The sequence below is a fragment of the Choloepus didactylus genome, chromosome 12 (assembly GCF_015220235.1).
Source record: "Choloepus didactylus isolate mChoDid1 chromosome 12, mChoDid1.pri, whole genome shotgun sequence".
In the NCBI taxonomy this organism is placed as follows: domain Eukaryota; kingdom Metazoa; phylum Chordata; class Mammalia; order Pilosa; family Megalonychidae; genus Choloepus; species Choloepus didactylus.
Window position 1 is genome coordinate 20,677,217 of NC_051318.1, and position 18,912 is coordinate 20,696,128.

At 43.4% G+C, this 18,912-nt stretch overlaps 1 protein-coding gene across 1 annotated transcript in view; it reads right to left on the reverse strand.

Moving 5' to 3' along the window:
• TMEM255B (transmembrane protein 255B) overlaps window positions 1-6,839 on the reverse strand; it is a 114,208-nt gene extending 107,369 nt beyond the window's left edge. The window contains exons 1-2 of the mRNA XM_037799897.1: window positions 6,801-6,839; window positions 5,879-6,320 (exon numbers count right to left, since the gene is read on the reverse strand). Of these exons, the coding sequence (XP_037655825.1) occupies window positions 5,879-6,320; window positions 6,801-6,839 (481 nt within the window). The remainder of the gene's footprint in view (window positions 1-5,878; window positions 6,321-6,800) is intronic.
• Between the last annotated feature and the right edge of the window lie 12,073 nt (window positions 6,840-18,912).

Below are 18,912 nucleotides of genomic sequence, written 5' to 3' on the forward strand. Positions count from 1 at the left end.
CTGGCCCAACCCCTCCAGCCTCAGGAGTGGGGCATTTGGGATTCAAATCTACATCATCTGAGTCCAGAGTGCCTTCTGTTAGACACTCCCCTATTTACCATCCTCCAAAGACTGGCTGATTTCCCACTTCAGGGCCTTTGCACATGCTTTCCTCTGCCTGATTCTCTTACCTGCACCCCCACCCCCATTTCTCACATGGTGGCTTCTCCTCATCCTTAAAGCCCCACTTAAATGTCACCTTTTCAGGCCACACAATCTACAATTCTCTCAATATATTCATCATTCACTGAATGAATGATATTTATTGAGCTTATACTATGTGCCAGGCAGTGTTTCAGATACCAGAGACACAGCAGTAAACAAAGCAGACAAAAATCCCTGCCCTTATGGAGCTCACATTCTAGTGGAAAGAGACAGACAGTAAACAAGATAAATAAGTAAATCATATAGGATGCTAGAAAATGATAAGTTTCATGGAGAAAAATAAAGCAGGGCAGGAGAATAGGGAGAATTAAGGGCAGGGACTGCAATTTTAAATAAGCAGTCAGGGAAAACTTCCCAAAGAAGGTGACACATGAACAAAGAACAAACCATGAGACTATCAGGGAGAAGAGCGTTCCAGGCCGAGAACGCAGCAAATGCATTGGTGTGCTCAAGGAACAGCAGGGAGGCCACACAAATGGAGCAAAATGAGTGGGAAATAGATGAAGTCAGGCCACTGCGGGGATCTTGGCTTTGCCCTGAGTAAGATGGGAGCCACCGCAGGATTTTGAGTGGAGGAGTGGCATGCTCTGATTTCTTTTTCTAATTTCTGCAGCACTCTTGCTGCTGTGTTGATAGGAAACTATACAAGAATGGCTTGGCGTTCTAATTTGCTAATGCTGCCAGAATGCAAAACACCAGAAATGGATTGGTTTTGATAAAAGGGGGTTTATTTGGTTACACAGTTACAGTTTTAAGGCCACAAAGTGTCCAAGGTAACACAGCAATCGGGTACCTTCACTGGAGGATGGCCAATGGTGTCCAGAAAACCCCTGTTAGCTGTGGCTGGCGTCTGTTCCAAAGTTCTGGTTTCAAAGTGGCTTCCTCCCAGGATGTTCCTCTCTAGGCTGCAGTTCCTCAGAAATGTCACTCTTAGTTGCACTTGGGGTATTTGTCCTCTCTCAGCTTCTCTGGAGCAAGGGTCTGCTTTCAATGGCTGTCTTCAAACTGCAGTTCCTCTCTCAGCTTCTGGGCATTCTTCAGAGTGTCCCTCTTGGCTCTAGCAAGCTGGCTCCTTCTGTCTGAGCTTATATAGTGCTCCAGTAATCAAGGCCCTCGCTAATGGGTGGGGCCACACCTCCATGGAAATTATCTCATCAGAGTTATCACCTACAGTTGGGTGGGGCACATCTCCATGGAAATACTCAAAGAATTCCAATCTAATCAGCATTAAAATGTCTGCCCTATGAGATTGCTTCAAAGAATATTGCTTTTTCTGGGGGGCATAATACATTCAAACCGGCACACTTCGATGAAACCTTTTCTGAAAGTCTCATGCCTAGGAGGATGGGTGCCTGGGCCTGTATCTTTAGTAATGCAAGCAATAGAGAACCTGGCATGGCCTTCCCTAAGGGAGTTGGGCCCCTGCAGATCAGGTCCTAGTCAAATGACACAGTAAACTCCTGCAACAAAAGTACCTAAGGCAAAGCCTTCTTGGTCCCATCAATGGCCCTTGCTTCCTAGAAACTATCCTCTTTAAACAATAAAATTCAAGTTGCGATTAGAGTCCCCTTGGGCACCTACCTTTGCCAGGCAGGTAGAGCAACTTATCTTCTTTAAACCTCACTCCGGAAGGGTGGGGATGGCCTCAGCCAACTTTGCATCTCCAAGTCCTACCATGGTAGCATCTACAGAGGTTTCTATTATTAAAAACAATGTGACAAACATCTTTGTATGTGAATCTTTCTCCCACTTCTAATTTATTAGAATAAATTTCTATAAGAGGAATTTCCAGGCAAAAATATTTTTAAGGAGCAAGTAAAAAATCTTAAAGTGAAATTTAAACTTACAAAACAGAAGAAGATAAACCTATAGAGTCCTTAACAAGCTTTGGAAAGACTTCTCAGAATCGCCACAAATTCTCCACTAGATACATGAGAAGTAAATATAGCTTCACCTGATTGTTTTTAAATTGCTATTTTAATTGTTGTTCTCTAGTAGCATTTAATTACAAATATATAAGAATTGTTGGGGGTGAACCATTTATAGCAGTGTCTACAGGAAAATACAACCTCAAGTCCAAACAGGCATTCTGCTTGTGTGCTCCCCACCTGCTAGTTGAGATCCCCCCTCTCTGGAGCCAATCACGCTTCCTGTCAACCCTTCACTGCACCCCGTCCCTTTTCCCATGCATTTTAATTATTATTAAAAACAATGTGACAAACATGTTTGTGCTGCACCTGACCTCCACCTGGACCCCAATTTAAAATCCAATTTAAGTAATTCAAACCAAGTACCTTCTGTAGGACTCGTCTCAGCCTCTCGAGGCCACCTGTGTGGCAGTAAACCTTTGACTATATTCTGGTTCTTAAATTTCGTGGCCTCCATTTTGGTTTAGCCCTTTAGGAAAGTTTGTGTGGCGAACCATAGTACAGGAGCAGATCAAAACCACTAGGCTAACAGCATTTGCTAGTCCACGTCAAATCAGGTCATAACATTCTGACTTACTAATCACTGAACAAAAGTTTAGAAGCACATTTCCTTGAGGGTAATGCAAATCCTTCTGTGAGCCATTTCCAGTACAACTTTGCCATTTTACTTTCTTCCCTGAGTATTACTTTTCCTCCAAAACTGCTACATAATAAAGGTAGAAGTTATGAGCTACATTTTTGTCAGCATTTTCTATAAAGGCTAGAAAAACTGCCAACATAATTCATATGGGATGCCAGAGAGAAATAGTTCTGAATAATCCCATTCCAAAGACACAAATTGTAATATTTTGACTTCAGGTACAATAAAGATAACAAAAAGAAGAATCCCAACCTTAAATGTTTTTTATAAGTATAGGATATGGCATAAAAACAGGACAAAAATAAACTCAAGAAAAAGGGTGGAATATCTTCATAATTACTATAAGGCACATGCAGTTTTAGACGAAGTTTTGGAGACAAAGCAGATTTCACATTGTAGGGTAATAACTAAATTATCTGATTCATTCCCTCAAATCTCTATCCCACTAGCAGGAAATATTGTTATTTCCATTGTTAAAACTGAACCCTCTAAGACAGTGCCTTGACTGTTAGTTAAACAGCTACCAGCAGGATTTGTAACCATGGTGGCACCTTATATAGACTGCACCCAAACCATATGGGCTTGCCCAGACCTGCTGTGTGATTTGGGGACACTCACTTAAACTCTCTGAGCCCTGTAGAAGGAGAATTCCATGAGAGCAGGTGCTATGGCTGTCTTGTTCTCTGCTGGATCCCCTAGCTCATATATATATATATATATATACTGGTGTTGAATGACTATGTTGAATAAATGAATAAAGCTCAGGTACCTGATCTGTTAAAAGGATATAACAACCACCTGCATTACTCACCCCTTGGGACTATTGGGAGGATCCAGTGAGAGAATACATATGAAAGCTCTACATATGTTTTTATGAACTATAGATGTATTAGTTCTCTTGGGTGGTGGTAATTTTAAGACAGCATAGCAGTTATTCTCAACTAGTATTTCTCCAACTGGGCATTGAGGGAAGAAGTTCTGAGGTGAGATGCTGAATGGGCCAATAGCTACATCCAGCTGTCTTGCTCACGTTTTCTCCTAAATTTAGACTATCCTCAGGTGCATCCTACCCAGGCTCGGCCTATCACCTTGTCCCTCACTCCCTGCTAGCCCCTCCAGTTCTCCTACCCCTGCTTGCCCACCCACCCCCACCCCTACCCCTAGCCTTAGCTGGAGGAGCTAAACCACAGCTCCCGTGAAAACCTGATCATATCTAAGAGAAGTGGAAGGACAGAGAGCAGATTCAGTCACTACCCCCTCAGAGCTACTTTCTGGACTCAGTAGAGCCAGGAAGGGGGATGTCACAAAGACTAGGGGGTGGCATGGCTTGGAAGGGTCCCCAGTCAGAGTCTCTCCTTCCAGCAGCACCCCAGACCCCAGACAGATGAAGGAGCTTAGTTAATCAGCTGGGGAACAAGTCACCGAGGCAAGTGGCAGTTCCAGGGAAAGTAGCCCTAGTTAGAATTGTGTGCTCCCTCAGCCATCGATTTCTCTCTTTTGCTGATTCTATATGTAACACATGCCCAAGTGGAGAACACAGAAAAACATCAAGTAGTACACACCCCTAACACTACTCCAAGCAAAATTATTTTGTACTTGTAATGATTTTAGTGGGTTTTTTTTTAAGTTTAATATCCTATCAGAAGATACCTGAAACTATCAAACTACAACCCAGAACCCATGAATCTTGAAGACAATTGTATAAAAATGTAGCTTATGAGGGGTGACAATGGGATTGGGAAAGCCATAAGGACCACACTCCACTTTGTCTAGTTTATGGATGGATGAGTAGAAAAATAGGGGAAGGAAACAAACAAACAGACAAAGGTACCCAGTGTTCTTTTTTACTTCAATTGCTCTTTTTCACTTTAATTATTATTCTTATTATTTTTGTGTGTGTGCTAATGAAGGTGTCAGGGATTGATTTAGGTGATGAATGTACAACTATGTAATGGTACTGTGAACAATCGAATGTACGATTTGTTTTGTATGACTGCGTGGTATGTGAATATATCTCAATAAAATGAAAAAAAATATATATCCTATCAGAAGAAAAAGTGAAGCCGAATGCTATTTTTTAAACCATCAATTCATCCTGATATCACAGTTGACACTAATAAAGTTAATTCGTTTCCTGGAAGATGAAAACACATGTAAATTAAGTTTAGCCACAGAGAATATTGATTTAGGAAGAAGCTGGATTTCTTGATAATGTCTTTAAAATAATGTCTTTTTAAAGATTCCAAAGCTACTCCAAACAGGGTTCTGAGATTAAACACCAGCAGTTTTAGATTGGCCATTTTCCAGGCGAGCAACAGAGCCTCACTAGCCAAATCATCCCATTAATCAATCCAGCTGGCAAAGCATCACTTCCCGTGGAACCATTTTTTCTTCTCAAAATCTCCCCTGATATGGTCGCCCGGTATTTCGTGCATGATTTTCCTGAAACCCGCAACTTCTCTAATTAAAACAAAAACAAACAAACAAACAAAAAAACCCACAAACAACAAAACACCACCACACGCCCCTGCGCTCTGCCTTTCAGGAAAACACACCGGTATTATCCGCCCTGATAACTTCCCAGCAGAGGCCAAAACCCCAGCCCCCCCAACTTCGAGCACAGGTGTCCTGCTTTCCCATCCCACGGCCGCCTCCATGGCTGCATCGGGTTTGGTTCGGAAAATCATTAGAGTCGGTGAATTTATGGGGAAGAAGAATCCGCTTTTGTCACTTTCGAGCAGCAAATTACCTAACTAGTCGAAACTGACTTTTCTTGGCAAGTTTTGGGGGACTGAAATCAGGTAGAAGAGATGGAAAAGGAGCGCGGTTGCGTTGCCAAATTCCTAAGCACCGCGGTCTATTCTTAGCAATAAAAGCCGGGAAAGGGACCCAAAGTCAGAGAGAGACAGAGGTAGGGAGGAGGGAGAGAACTCGGACTATGAATGATCGTCTATACCAGTGCAAGGCGCCCCAAAGCTAAAGCTCCTGCGAGACCGGCAAGAACCCGGCCGTCTAGCCCCGGACGTTCTTAAACCTTTCCCGCTCCTGGCGGCCCCGCACAGCCCCCACCTCCCCGCGCCGCTCCGGGCGGGGATGTCCGCGTTACCTGCGGCCTCCAGCAGAGCCACGGGCCCGGGCCCCGGCAGCGCGGGCGGCTGCATCCTCCGCGCCTCCGGGGAGAAGCGAGCCGGCCCGGGGCGCCACCCACCGGCCACGGGCGCCGCGCGAAGGCCGCGAGGAGCCGCTTCCCCGGAGCGCCGCCCGCCGCGCCGGCTCACCCCTCCCCTCCCCGCCTCGCTCCTGGAGCTCGGAACGTCGGGGGAAGGGAACGCTGAGAATATGTATGCTGGGAGGAGCGGAAGGGAGGCCCAAGGTGTTAACAAAGGCGAAAAGTCCTTCTCGATTTCCGTTGCGCACTCGCCTCCGGAGTCAGAGCCGTCGGCCGAGGCCCCCGCACTGCTGAGGGGGTTAGGATGGGTTTGTCTTCCCGCTGGCGGTGACAGGGCTCCTTGGGGTAGGGACGCCAGCCCTTTATTTCTGTTTTCAGACTGTGGCCCATAGTATTGAAACTCAGTTTATGTTGAATGAATGAATGAATGAATGAACAAACGAAGGAACGAATGCATTCTGCAGCCTGAGCCCTGCCGCACCATTCGGCTTATTGACAATCTTCTGAGGCCTCCCACCCACTCATTTTCATATTCATAGCACTGAAGTCTTTCTGAATAAAATCTGCAGAGGGAAGCGAGGGAAAGGACGGGAAGGAAGCAGGTTACAAGACGGGTACCTGTATAGCAGCAGAAAAAGGAAGGTTGTTTTTTGTTTTGTTTTGTTTTAAAGATTATAATCTTTTTTAATTTAATTTAATTTTGATTTAAGAACATCAACAGGCACTTTACAAACGAGATCACCTAAATGGCCAATAAACACGAAAAGATGTTTAGCCTCCCTGGTAATTAGGGGAAGACAGTGAAACAAAGAGATGCAGTGTTACCCCCATGGGCAAAACTCTAAAAGTAGGACAGTACCTGGTATCGATAAGGGTGCGGAGAAACAGGAACCCGCATTCATTGCTGTAGGATTAGTCATGGAGCAAACACTTAGGAAAGCAATATTTAGGAAAGTCAAGACGTGTAACTAGAAGCCAGCAATTCCCTCTAAGTATATGCCCAAGAGCAGGGATTTTAAATCCTGGCTGCCTATTAGAATCACCTGGGGATCTTTAAAAAATAAAACTGCTGTCCTGAGCCCACTCCACTAATTGTTAAAAACTCCTCTAATAATTCTAATGGACCATCCACTGGTAGAAAAACTCATGTACTTGTGCACAAGAAGATGCTTAAAATATTCATGTCAGTACTTTCCACATGTCCAACACCAGGGAAAGTGATGAATAAATTGGTGTGTAGAATTGAATACTAGCTGGCAGTTAAAATGAACGAGAGCTGTGTGAATCAATGTGACAATCTCAAAAACAATGTGGAACAAAAATGCAAGCTTATTGCTTTACAGTGAGCATGATACCATTTATACAAAGTGTTAAAGCATGCAAAACAATATTAGTCATTCGTTCATCCTCTCAACAAATACAGTAGATACTGTTCTGTGCACTTAGGATGCATCAATAAACAAAGCAAAGATGTGGAGCTAACATTCTAGTGGGGAAGATAGACAATAAACAATTACTGTAATAAGAGAAATAAACAGCATGTTATAGTGCAGATATCATAGGTGATACGTGCTAAGGGAAAAATAGAAAACAGAGAAACAAAGTTGATAGTATGGTGTGGGAGAGGGGTCAGGCTCCAATTACAGGCAGTCAAAGTAGAACTCATTAAAGAAGGTGACACTTAAGCCAAAACCTGAAGGCAAGCGGCTGATTTCAGCCTCTTCCAGACACTCATCATACAGTACAGGAACTCTGAAACTTTGGGGGATCACAGACACTCCAAGAATATGATAAAATCTTGCCCATCCTCCAGAAAATGCACATTGGTACATGCAAACAGCATTTTACATTTAGTTTCAGGGGGCTCAGTCCCCTAAAACTGATATTTGCATCCCCCTTAGCAACCTTCTGGTGCCATTAACATGGTACAATAGAGGTCCAGCCGAGTACTGATCACCATTTTTGGAATGCAGAACTAGTCTGCACAGGGAGAATTTTCTTTAAGCCTTGGTAGGCCCTCCTGAGAAGCCAACCACTGAACTCCTTGCAATATTATTTTTATGTGTAACATTATTCCAAAATGATTCTCTCATTCCAGTCAGCTTAAAATATAAACATTTGTAAGGCGAGCCTTCTGTAACCCCACTTATGGAGCAGTTATGAGCTGTGGATGCTTGGCCAAGGTTTGGCTAGTGTGACAGCACAAGGGGGAACAGATGAATGGGGGACAGGGTGAGGCAAGGTCAGAAAGAGTGGGTAAGGGGTGCATGCGATCCAGAATGCGGAAAGAGGGGGTGTTGAGGAGAAAGGCTGTCTATATTGCAGTGTTTTTTCAAACTTGCCAGCAACCCACGATAAGAAATACATTTAACATCAGGACCTAGTGCACGAGGTAGTGCACGCACACCCACATACACACATCACTGAAACCAAGTTTGCAAAAACAGTCCTTAGCTTTCCTATATGCAATGTACTCTGATATTTTCTGTTCTATGCTTGTTTTGTTTTGTTTTGTTTTAATGTTAGTCGGGACCCATGAATTGCTCTCATGAGCCACAAGTGAGTTGAGACCCATGGTTTGAAAACCACTGCTTTTATGGATGCGATAACTTCTTGAAATGGGAACTGCTAAAGCCTTCCTGGACAGTAACTAATGAGGGGCAGAGCGGAAAAAGAGACCAAAGTGAGCCAGAAAGATCATCATGGAACCAAGACACTTCCTTTAAAGGCATCCAGAGGGAAAATAGGAGTTGCTATGAAAAGGCTGCCAGAAAAACAGAAGAAAATCCAGAAACTCCAGAGAGTAAAAAATGACTAACATATTTCTTATTGTTTGAATTATCTGAATAGTCTGTGATGAATATTCACTTGTATTATTCATTTGTAATAAGAAAAAAAGGTCATTTTTTAATGACATGATTTACTAGAAATATAGAAAGGAAAGCAATATGACACAGCATAGCAACAAGAGTTTTTCTTGGAACCTAAAGTGCAAGTTCCCCTTCACACACCTATGGCTATTTATCAGCTTCTGGAGCTCTGCCCTCTGCCCCTTCTTAGCACTTAGCTTGCTCAGGAGATGTATTCTGTTGCTACAGGAAAACTTAGAGCTGAACTGCCAAGGATGCCTATCTCAGGCTTCACCTGCTGTGCACACGCGTGTGTGTGGGAGACTGCTGTGTGCATGTGCATATGCGGGAAATACCCAGGTTGGCCCTGCCATAAGCACACTGTGTGCACGAGACACCCAGAATGGCCCTGCCATGTACACGCATGTGTGTGGGACACACCAAGGATGGTCCTGCTGTGTGCACATGTGTGGGGGGTAGACCCAGGCTAGGACGCTGTGCACATGCATGTGGGGAGACACCCAGGTTGGCCCTGCTGTGCACATACATGTATGCAGGAGACACCCAGTTTGGTGCTGCTCAGATGCCTGGCAGAACTGGCTCCAGACTGATTCCTGCAAGATCAAGGATCAAACATACACTGTGAGCAACACTGTCAGGCATTAGATGCATCTCAGCTCTCCCCCGGGGAAGGACTGCAACACCAGTCTTTTAGGAAGAGGTACTGAGTTCACTGGGTATCTAAAACTGACAGAAAATACAACTTCTACCACTGATACCAACTTCGTGGCAAACAGAATAAAAATCTCCCCCAAATAAACTTTCTAGGAAGATGTCACTATGGTTCATTATTACTAAGTTTTAGGCTGACTTAGTAACTGAAATCCTTGTTATGTCTTAGTAATCCTTCGCTTTCAAACTCTGGTGAAATATTTGCTGCTTTCACCAGGAGCATGTATGAGAATTTCCTTCACAGGGTCCTTTGACTCAATAGCAGTCGTAAATCACTACAGAAGACTTTAAATGGGTGATTTGTAAGGTATGTGAATCATATCTCAATAAAGCTAAAAAAAAAAAATTCACTAGAGAAAAATCTCCCAAAGAGAACCTGTTTCCTCACCAACAGAACCAGAACACCCTGGTAAATCAGATCTCGGAGCTGAAAAGCAATGAATTCCCAGAGAACAGGAAAAGGAAACAAAGGCTATGCCACGTAAAAAAATTTTTTTTTACACTATATTCTGGCAAAGACAGGAAATAGTGAATGGAGTTGCACATCAGGGATTTACAAGATGCACCCCAGGCACCCAGCCACGCTGACAGGCCTGGATCCCTGAAGTGTAACTACAAGGTGCTATACTCACTTCCACCCTGAGTGCACCTCTTCCCGAAACCCTGTCCCCTGAAGGCTGGGGACAGAAGGCCATCCTGGTGAAGAGAAAACACTTCCCCCTTGTAACCCAGAAGACAGTCGCCACAGAATGAGCACAGCGCAAATCGTAGAAATGTTGTCTCAAGGAAATTTCAGAGCTAGACCCAGAGCCCTCAAGCATTTCTTGCTTTTGTCATTTTGCAGCTGAGGTGAAACTCTAGCAGAAAGACTACAAATGACTTTTTTGCTTATCCACAAGGACCTGGTTCCCTCTGCCTCAGGGAGGGGAGGCAGGCACACAAAGACACGGAGAAATTCTTTAGTTTTCCAGTCACAAACACTCTCCTACTCAAGTGTCCTACTGAGGACAAGGATGTCAAATTCAGGGACGCCAGCAGAGCAACCAGTATACCTGCATGAGGAGCATGAATGCCTGGGCCAGTCTGTCTGCTGCTGGCCTGAGGGACTGAACCATGACACTGGTCACACACTCTGTCACAGAACCTGCCCTGCCTGTAGAAGGCAGCCCGCACAGATCTCCTGCAGACACAGTGGGAGAGCAGTCAAGTGGCTGCCTGGGGCAAGGGACTGCTTGCTGTGGGACACACAGTGCAGTGCCTGAGACCAGGAGGAAACTGTTTCCTAGGAAAGAGGGGACATTCCTGTCCATGTAAACGGGAGAATCCCAAGGGCCACATGCTCATGTCCAAGTCAGAATGCATATGCAGAAAATATCAGGGCAGCTCCTGCACTTTGGCCTCAAGCTGTTCTCTAAACCCATTTTATGGAGAAGCTGTGATGGAGATCACTTGCACAGGTCAATCTGCAAAGATTAAGAAAAGTGTTTTATTTTTTTTTTTTCCTTCACTGAGTGGACTTGACACCCTTGTTAAAAACCAATAGGCCATAGATGTGAGAGTTTATTTCTGAACTCTCAGTTCTATTCCACTGATCCTAAAAGTTCCTTATAACAGAAAGTGCCAGAGTTGAGCTGGATTCATGCCATTAGATGGTATTGTATGGGTAGGGGGTGGGGTTCCACTGTGATAACCACTTTTCACACATGGGCTTATTTAATCCTTACAGTGTTATACCCATTTGACAGATGAAGAAACTGAGGCATGGGGAATTTAAATAGTTTTTCCAAAGTCAAATAGCTAGTCAACGGCAGAAACAAGATACATACCAGTCAGTGTGATTTCAAAACATAACTACATCTTCCAAATGGGAAAGCATGTATTTACCTCACTGTAGACATTCAACTTAATCTTTCATTCATGCAATCAACAATATTTATTGAATTTCCTCTACGTGTAAGATACTAGGAGACCTGAAAAGATGCATCAAACATAAGAGCTGCTCTTTAAGAGTCTTACAGTTAAAAGAGGAATAAGAGAGACATGCAATTATAATATAAAGCAGATGGTGATGACAGCAGCCACTAATCCAATTATTATATTACAGAATTAACAGTGAACCCAACCGACATGGCCCCAGTCCCTGCCAAGGTCACAATCTAGCTGATTGAGGAATTTAATCCCATGTTTCTCAACCTTGGCCTCATTAGAATCACTTGCAGTGTGGAGGGGGGATGGGGGAATATTTGAAAATTCCCACGCCCAGACCCCAGCCAGACCTCTTAAATCAGAATCTCTGAATTGTGCCTAAGAGTCTCCCCCTAAGTACCTCTTTGTTGCTCAGATGTGGCCCTCTCTCCCTCTCTCTGAGCCACCTCGGCAGGTGAACACACTGCCCTCCCCACTGCATGGGACCCAACTCCCAGTGTTGTAAATCTCTCTGGCAACACAGGATATGACTCCCGGGGATGAATCTGGACCCGGCATCGTGGGATTAAGAATATCTTCTTGACCAAAAGGGGGATGAAAAATGAGATGAAATAGTTTCAGTGGCTGAAAGATTTCAAATGGAGTCGGGAGGTCACTCTGGTGGACATTCTTATGCACTATACAGATAACACCTCTTAGGTTTTAATGTATTGAAATAGCTAGAAGTAAATACCTGAAACTACCAAACTCCAACCCAGTAGTCTGGACTCCTGAAGACGATTATATAATAATGTAGATTACAAGGGGTGACAGTGTGATTGTGAAAACCTTGTGGATCACACTCCCTTTATCTAGTATATGGATGGATGAGTAGAAAAATGGGGACAAAAACTAAATGACAAATAGGGTGGGATGGGGGGGGATGGTTTGGGTGTTCTTTTTTTACTTGTATTTTTTATTCTTATTCTGATTCTTTCTGATGTAAGGAAAATGTTCAGAAATAGATTGTGGTGATGAATGCGTAACTATATGATGGTACTGTGAACAGTTGATTGTATACCATGGATGATTGTATGGTATGTGAATATATCTCAATAAAACTGAATTAAAAAAAAAATCAGAATCTCTGGAGGTAGATCCATATTTTTCAAACTCCCTAGCTAGTTCAGTGAGCAACCAAGATTGAGAAGCACTACTTTAAGGGAAGTACAGGAAAGGAGCTAAGGGAGAGAGGCAGAAGAATTAATTATCTCCAGCCTGGGGTCAGACATGGGTTCACTGAGAAGGTTGTGTTTGTATTGGGTCTTGAAGGCTGGAGCTGAGTGGAGATGGAATTTCAGAGAGACACCAAAACAGAGCTAAGTGTCATGAAGCTGTAGAGAGTCCCCTGAGTCCGGACTGTGGTAATAACCTCCCCACCGTCTCCCGGCATCCTCCTTTGCCTCCCTGCCATAGACTATTGCCAGCACAAGGTCCAGACTGAACATAGTCAATTTTTCCCAGAGTTATTGGGAAAACTGCTGGACCTGTACAATCCAGCAGTGCTAACAGGAGAGGGGTGGCCCAGTTACAAACTCAGGCATGCAGGAAATATTGTTACCATTATTACTTTTAATGCACTGATTTCTGACTGTGACCTCAGTCATCCATATGAGTTAAAATCATATGCCCTTCCCACACACACCCTGGGTTTGTTGTGTAGTGCCAGGAGTTAGGCAATGCCATGTCATGGTGTCAGGTGGGGGATGGGGGTGGGACAAGGGGACACATCTGGCCACCAGCCACTGGTCCATCCTGCCTACCACACCGATATCCATTACCTACGCTCATGTGGTCTTTTGTAGCTAGCGTCCCACTGCTTCCACCTTGCCACAGCTAGAGCGTGGGACTCCTTGGGGTGACTACTTCCGGTCCACTGCCAAGGGACCCCACCTGGGTCTTGCTTCAGTAGCAACATAGCTGGGAAGCAGGGCTTTGGTCCATTCTTGCCCAGACACTGACAGACCTCACTTTCTCTTTCTCTCCTCTCCCCAGCCCAGGAGAAGCTCTCTGATTTGGAGAGAGCCCTTCATAGTTTTTAGAAATACTTTGTCTATGAATCTTCTTTCTTTTTACTACCTCTCAGTTCTCCTGTAAGTATAGGCTTTGGAGAAACAAAAGACAGAAAGACTTGCTGGAAATTTCTGCCTGCTAATCCTGCTACAGACCTCTCTCTCCAAAGCCATAAACTTCACAGACTACCAATTTGAACAGAGATGGAGGAAAGTAGGGGAAGAATTTAAATTTAGTATCTTAAATTATGTTCAGGTTGATTTAAGAAATACGTGATCAGATCACCAAGTAGAGAATCCATTTAGCCCTTGATTTCTGTATCACTGAATAGGGAAAGCCCCCCCTGACTGAGTCCAGCCGTTGGTGGTGCAGGGCATGACTGGGCAGCTAATGACAGGAAAGGAGGGGTTCATGGCCTCACCAAGGGAGTGGCACATCCCTTGTGGCATTCTAACCATTAAAAGCTTTGCCTTTTGTGGACAAAAGCAAGATGAAAAGAAATGATAGTCAGGGATTATCACAACACATATTCACTTATTTTACTAAAACAAATTCATTGAGAGTAGGGAGTTTTGTCTTTTTTGTCCCTTGCTTAGAACAGTGTCTAGATCATGGTAGGTACTCAATAAATATATGTTGAGGGACTACTGAATAAATTTAATTCAATAAACATTTATTTAGCACCTACTGTTTGCCAGGTCAAGGTATTATGTCCCCTGTTCCTTCATGGCTCCATTTTATACTTTGCCCAGTGGCATGAAACTTGTTGAATGTCCCATCACATCAGTCTGATGTGGTGGGAATCCCAATTTATTTGAGCAGATATTTTTCAACAAGGTTCTGAAAACAAAGATATGGGCTCTACCAACTCTTTAAAGATGCTGATTAAAACAATGATAAAAATTGGAAAGGGAGCCAACTTTGTCACCTGCATCTACAGTTTGGCTCTTCCATTACAGAACCATGACCGCTTGCTCATTTACGCAGGTACCAGAATCACTGTAAAAATGTATATATAACTCCCTTTATCCAGTGTATAGGCAAATGTGTAATAAAGACAAATACATATTTTATATATAAATATACATATACACACACACGCACACACAATGGGGGGATAACTGTATGGGATGATTTGGGTGTTCTTTTTATTTTTGTTTTTTCTTTATTTTGGAGTAATGAAAATGTTCTAAAATTGATTGTGGTGATGATACTGTGAGCCACTGATTCTATGCTTTGGATAGATTATATGCTGTGTGAATAAATCTCAATAAAATTGCATTTTTAAAAATATATAATAAAATATATACATGTGTGTGTTTGTACAAAGCCTGGCTCCCAGCTCTCAAAGATTAGTGGAGTGCCGACATAAAACCTGACTCCTATCCTGTAATCAAATAACCCATGAAATGGAGTACAGGGAATAAATAATGCAAATCAGGGCAATGAAGGAAGTGGATGGTGGTCACTCTGTCTGTCTTGTGTACAGGTGTGGGGTAGGTAAGGAAGCAGGGAAGAGAGAGGACATATTCTCAGCTACATGCATTTCTAAAAATAAAAAAATTTGCAGAGCTTTGCTAGTAGGCCTAGGTAACCATCAGATTCCAGATCTCTCTAATGAACCCAAGTAGAAAGGGACAGTTATGTCCCAAATGTCTCACATTTCAAGGTTCTTTTTGATCACACACCTCCTATCAAATGTGAAACCCAAAATGCGCCTTCCATAACCCACCCACACCCGAGATCAAGAACACCATTCCTGGTTTTAAATTGGCCACCCCAACCTTGCCAGATGTCTCCTGTTTTGGCCAAACATTGTTGCCTTGTTGAAAGGAGAGAATCATGGCTAGGAAACGAGATCTGGCTTGACTGTTCTGCTCAGCATATTAAATATTGACATGCCAGGGAAAGGCGAGTTTCTCTGGAACCACAGTAACAGGGACAAAGAACGCAGACAATGAAGTGGCCCCACTCCACACCCCCAGCAGGCTGACCCAGGCAGCAGCACTCCATGCCCAGCATAACTCACTGGCCCTTACTGACATTGACCCCCTTGGTCCTTTTTTCTTGGAAATAAAAAGATTGGACTTGGAAAGACATTTTCTTACTGTCATTAGGAGACGGAGGTTTGATTTCTTAAACAATCAAATCAAACCTTCTTACTTCATTTTAAATGGTCTAAACAGTGCCTGAGAGTGTATCCCATACTTATTTTTAATTTCATGTTTTCAGATTGAGGTTTTCCTTTGAAAACTGTTCTTCCATCGGCTGACATAATGCCTATAATCCATATGTATTATTTTCAATTGAGGCTCACTTACATGTTTAAACATTCACAGGAGGGGTGGCCTCCACCAATATAAAATAAGATGAGGTTAGCAACCACCAAAGATAATGCACCACCTTTCTTAGATTCATTTTTGCTAAGCTCGTATAAAGATAATCAGATATTTAGAAAATCTAAGAAAATTGCAGACAAAAAAAAATGGGGAAAAAATCAACTGGCTATGGCAATATAATGAATAACCTGATCAAAGAGTAAAATAAGCAGTGCTGAGCTTTTAACCCACATTTGAGTCATCAGATCAGACCCCAAAACTCCTGTGTGTACAATCTCATGGACACCACCCATCTCTTACCTCAGGGTGCCCTTGGTGGGGCCCTGGGATTAGCACACTGGCTGCCCCCATATGGGTGCCTGGGCCATTCCCCAGGCCTCCTCCTGCCCCTGCAATGATGGACCCAGGCTCCTTCTGTCCAACCAACCCAGGAGGACCCACCACCAAGCTCTGTGTTTGTGTGTGCACAAACATTTATACAATTTTGAAGGAAAGAATACAATTTGGAATTTATATCTCAATCCAGAAAGTCCACCTCTCTCTTTTTTTTAATTCAATTTTATTGAGGTATATTCACATATGATGCAGTCATACAAAGCCTACAATCAATTGTTCACAGTACCATTATATAGTTGTGCATTCATCACCAAAATTAATTTTTGAACATTTTCATTACCACACAATAATAAAAATAAAAACTAACGTGAGAAAGAACAAAGTAAAACAATCATTGCATGCCTCCCCCCCTCCATTTTTCTACTCATCCATCCATACACTGGACAAAGACAAGTGTGGTCCATATGGCTTTCCCAATCCCATTGTCACCCCTCATAAGCTACATTTTTATACAATCGTCTACAAGATTCAGGGGTTCTGGGTTGTAGTTTGATAGTTTCGGGTATTTATTGCTAGCTATTCCAATTCATTAGAACCTAAAACGGGTTGTCTATATTGTGCGTAAGAGTGCCCACCAGAGTGACCTCTTGGCTCCTTTTGGGATCTTTCTGCCACTGAAGCTTATTTCATTTCCTTTCACATCCCCCTTTAGGTCAAGAAGATGTTCTCTGTCCCACGATGCCAGGTCTACATTCCTCCCCAGGAGTCATATTCCACGTTGCCAGGGAGATTCACTCCCCTGGGTGTCAGATCCCACATAGGGGGGCAGGCAGTGATTTCACCTGCCGAGTTGGCTTAGCTAGAGGGAGAGCAACTCTCTTTTTTAACTTTTATTGTTACTTTTCTTCTTGATCAAAAATTGCAGTTATTAAAAACCAAAAGTCATACTGAAGTGGTTTCTGATTGCATTGTCACCAGGGACGTCTCTTCGTCCACTCATCCTCCCTGGGTTAGGACTGCTCAGAAAATGAAGTGGCTGACAATTCTACCCCAGTTGTATGTCTGAGCACCCACACAGAGCTAAGATGTTATAAATGGGACATTTCCTGTCATGCTTTTGAGGAAGGTATGCAGTCAATAGGTATCAGATCCCTGCATGACTAGAGAAGCCACCCTGCAGGAATTTCAAAGCAGGTTTCTGAGAACCCCTTGGACAACTCATTGAAGATATAAAAGGGTCAAAAGAATGAAGGTCAACAATTTCTCTGCAGAGGACTTCTCCCATGGCTGACAACTAGGGGCGCCTGATCCTTGCCTCAAACCTAGTGGGAGAAGCTTCCATGGAACCACACAGAGAGATGGCTATGCTGCGTGTCTCCTGCAGTGAGGTGGCACTACAGTCAAGTGTCAGAATTCCACTGTGGAAAGTATAAAAGAGACAAGCCTGCCGGCTGCTCTGGTAGCAGAGCAAGAAGAGCTGCTGTTGCCTGGGGAGCAGCCTGCACCCCACTTGCCCAGGCAATCTGTGTGCTTCCCAAGCACAAGGTGAGCCACGAAGGAGAGAGAGCTGCAGTGAAGACTTCTTTCAGCCACCTAACGGGGCTGTCCCCAGGAGCTAACAGACACCCCAGCAGAGAGAGGCTAGAGATAAAGCTCCCAGTTCCTTGGGCCAAGGAGGGGAGGCTGCAATCAAGGATGTTTGCTCCAGTCAGTACCTGAGAGTCCACCAGCAATGGAGGTCTCTGAAGACCCATAAAGAAACCCCTGTGATAAAGAGCTGACAAAGATTTCCCAGGTCCAGAGGGCACAAAACCAGATCGCAACAGCCATCAGCCGAGGGAGAGCTGCTCTGTGCGCCGATCCTCCCTTCCCCAGCTTCAGCCCTGTGGAGTCATAACCTGAGATGGGAAGCCAGGGGAGGAGAAGAAACGCTGAGCAGGGAAGGTGAGAATAAGAACTGAATATCCCAGTGGGGAATGGGAGTTATGGCTTAGTGGTAATAGAGTTTCCATTTGGGATGATGGAAGAGTTTTGGTAATGGATGGTAGTGATGGTGGCACACCATTGTGCATGTGCTGAACACCACTGGATTGCAGGCTTGAAAATGGTTAAAATAAAAATTGGAAAAAAAAAAAAAGAGTTAAGTATCCCCATTTCCAGATGGAAAAGGAGAGGGGAGTTAAAGTTAATCCTGCTCCGAGCTGTGATTATTACAGAGACTGGACATTTTAAATTACTGATTTGAGACTAGGTTTTTCCCTAAAGTGTAGACACATGCATGGTGGCCTCTGGATAGGTGGCACAGGGGTATTTACTTTGCAATAATTGACTGAGCTGTACATTCAAGACGGGTTTTCTCTATGTGATGTGTACATTAAGCTTTAAAAGTTTTTAAAAATAAAAATTAAAGTGAGTATAGAACTTTTGATTTCCTATGTGTAAATAGAAAAATTGTAACACCTGCTTGACTTTAATCAAGGAGTGAGAAAAGACTACTGAAAGAGACTGCTGAAGAAACAAACGAAGTTGCTTTTGTGGTTATATCCTAACAGACCTACTTGTTCAATGGAATAATTACTTAATTATAAGTTAAATTTATAATCTGCAAGCCCCCTAAGACAGGGTTGCCTGAGTTAGCAAATAAAAACACAGACATTCAGTTAAATTTGAATTTCAGATAAACAACGAATAATTATTATTATTATATGAGATTCAAACTTAACCAAGCATCTGTATT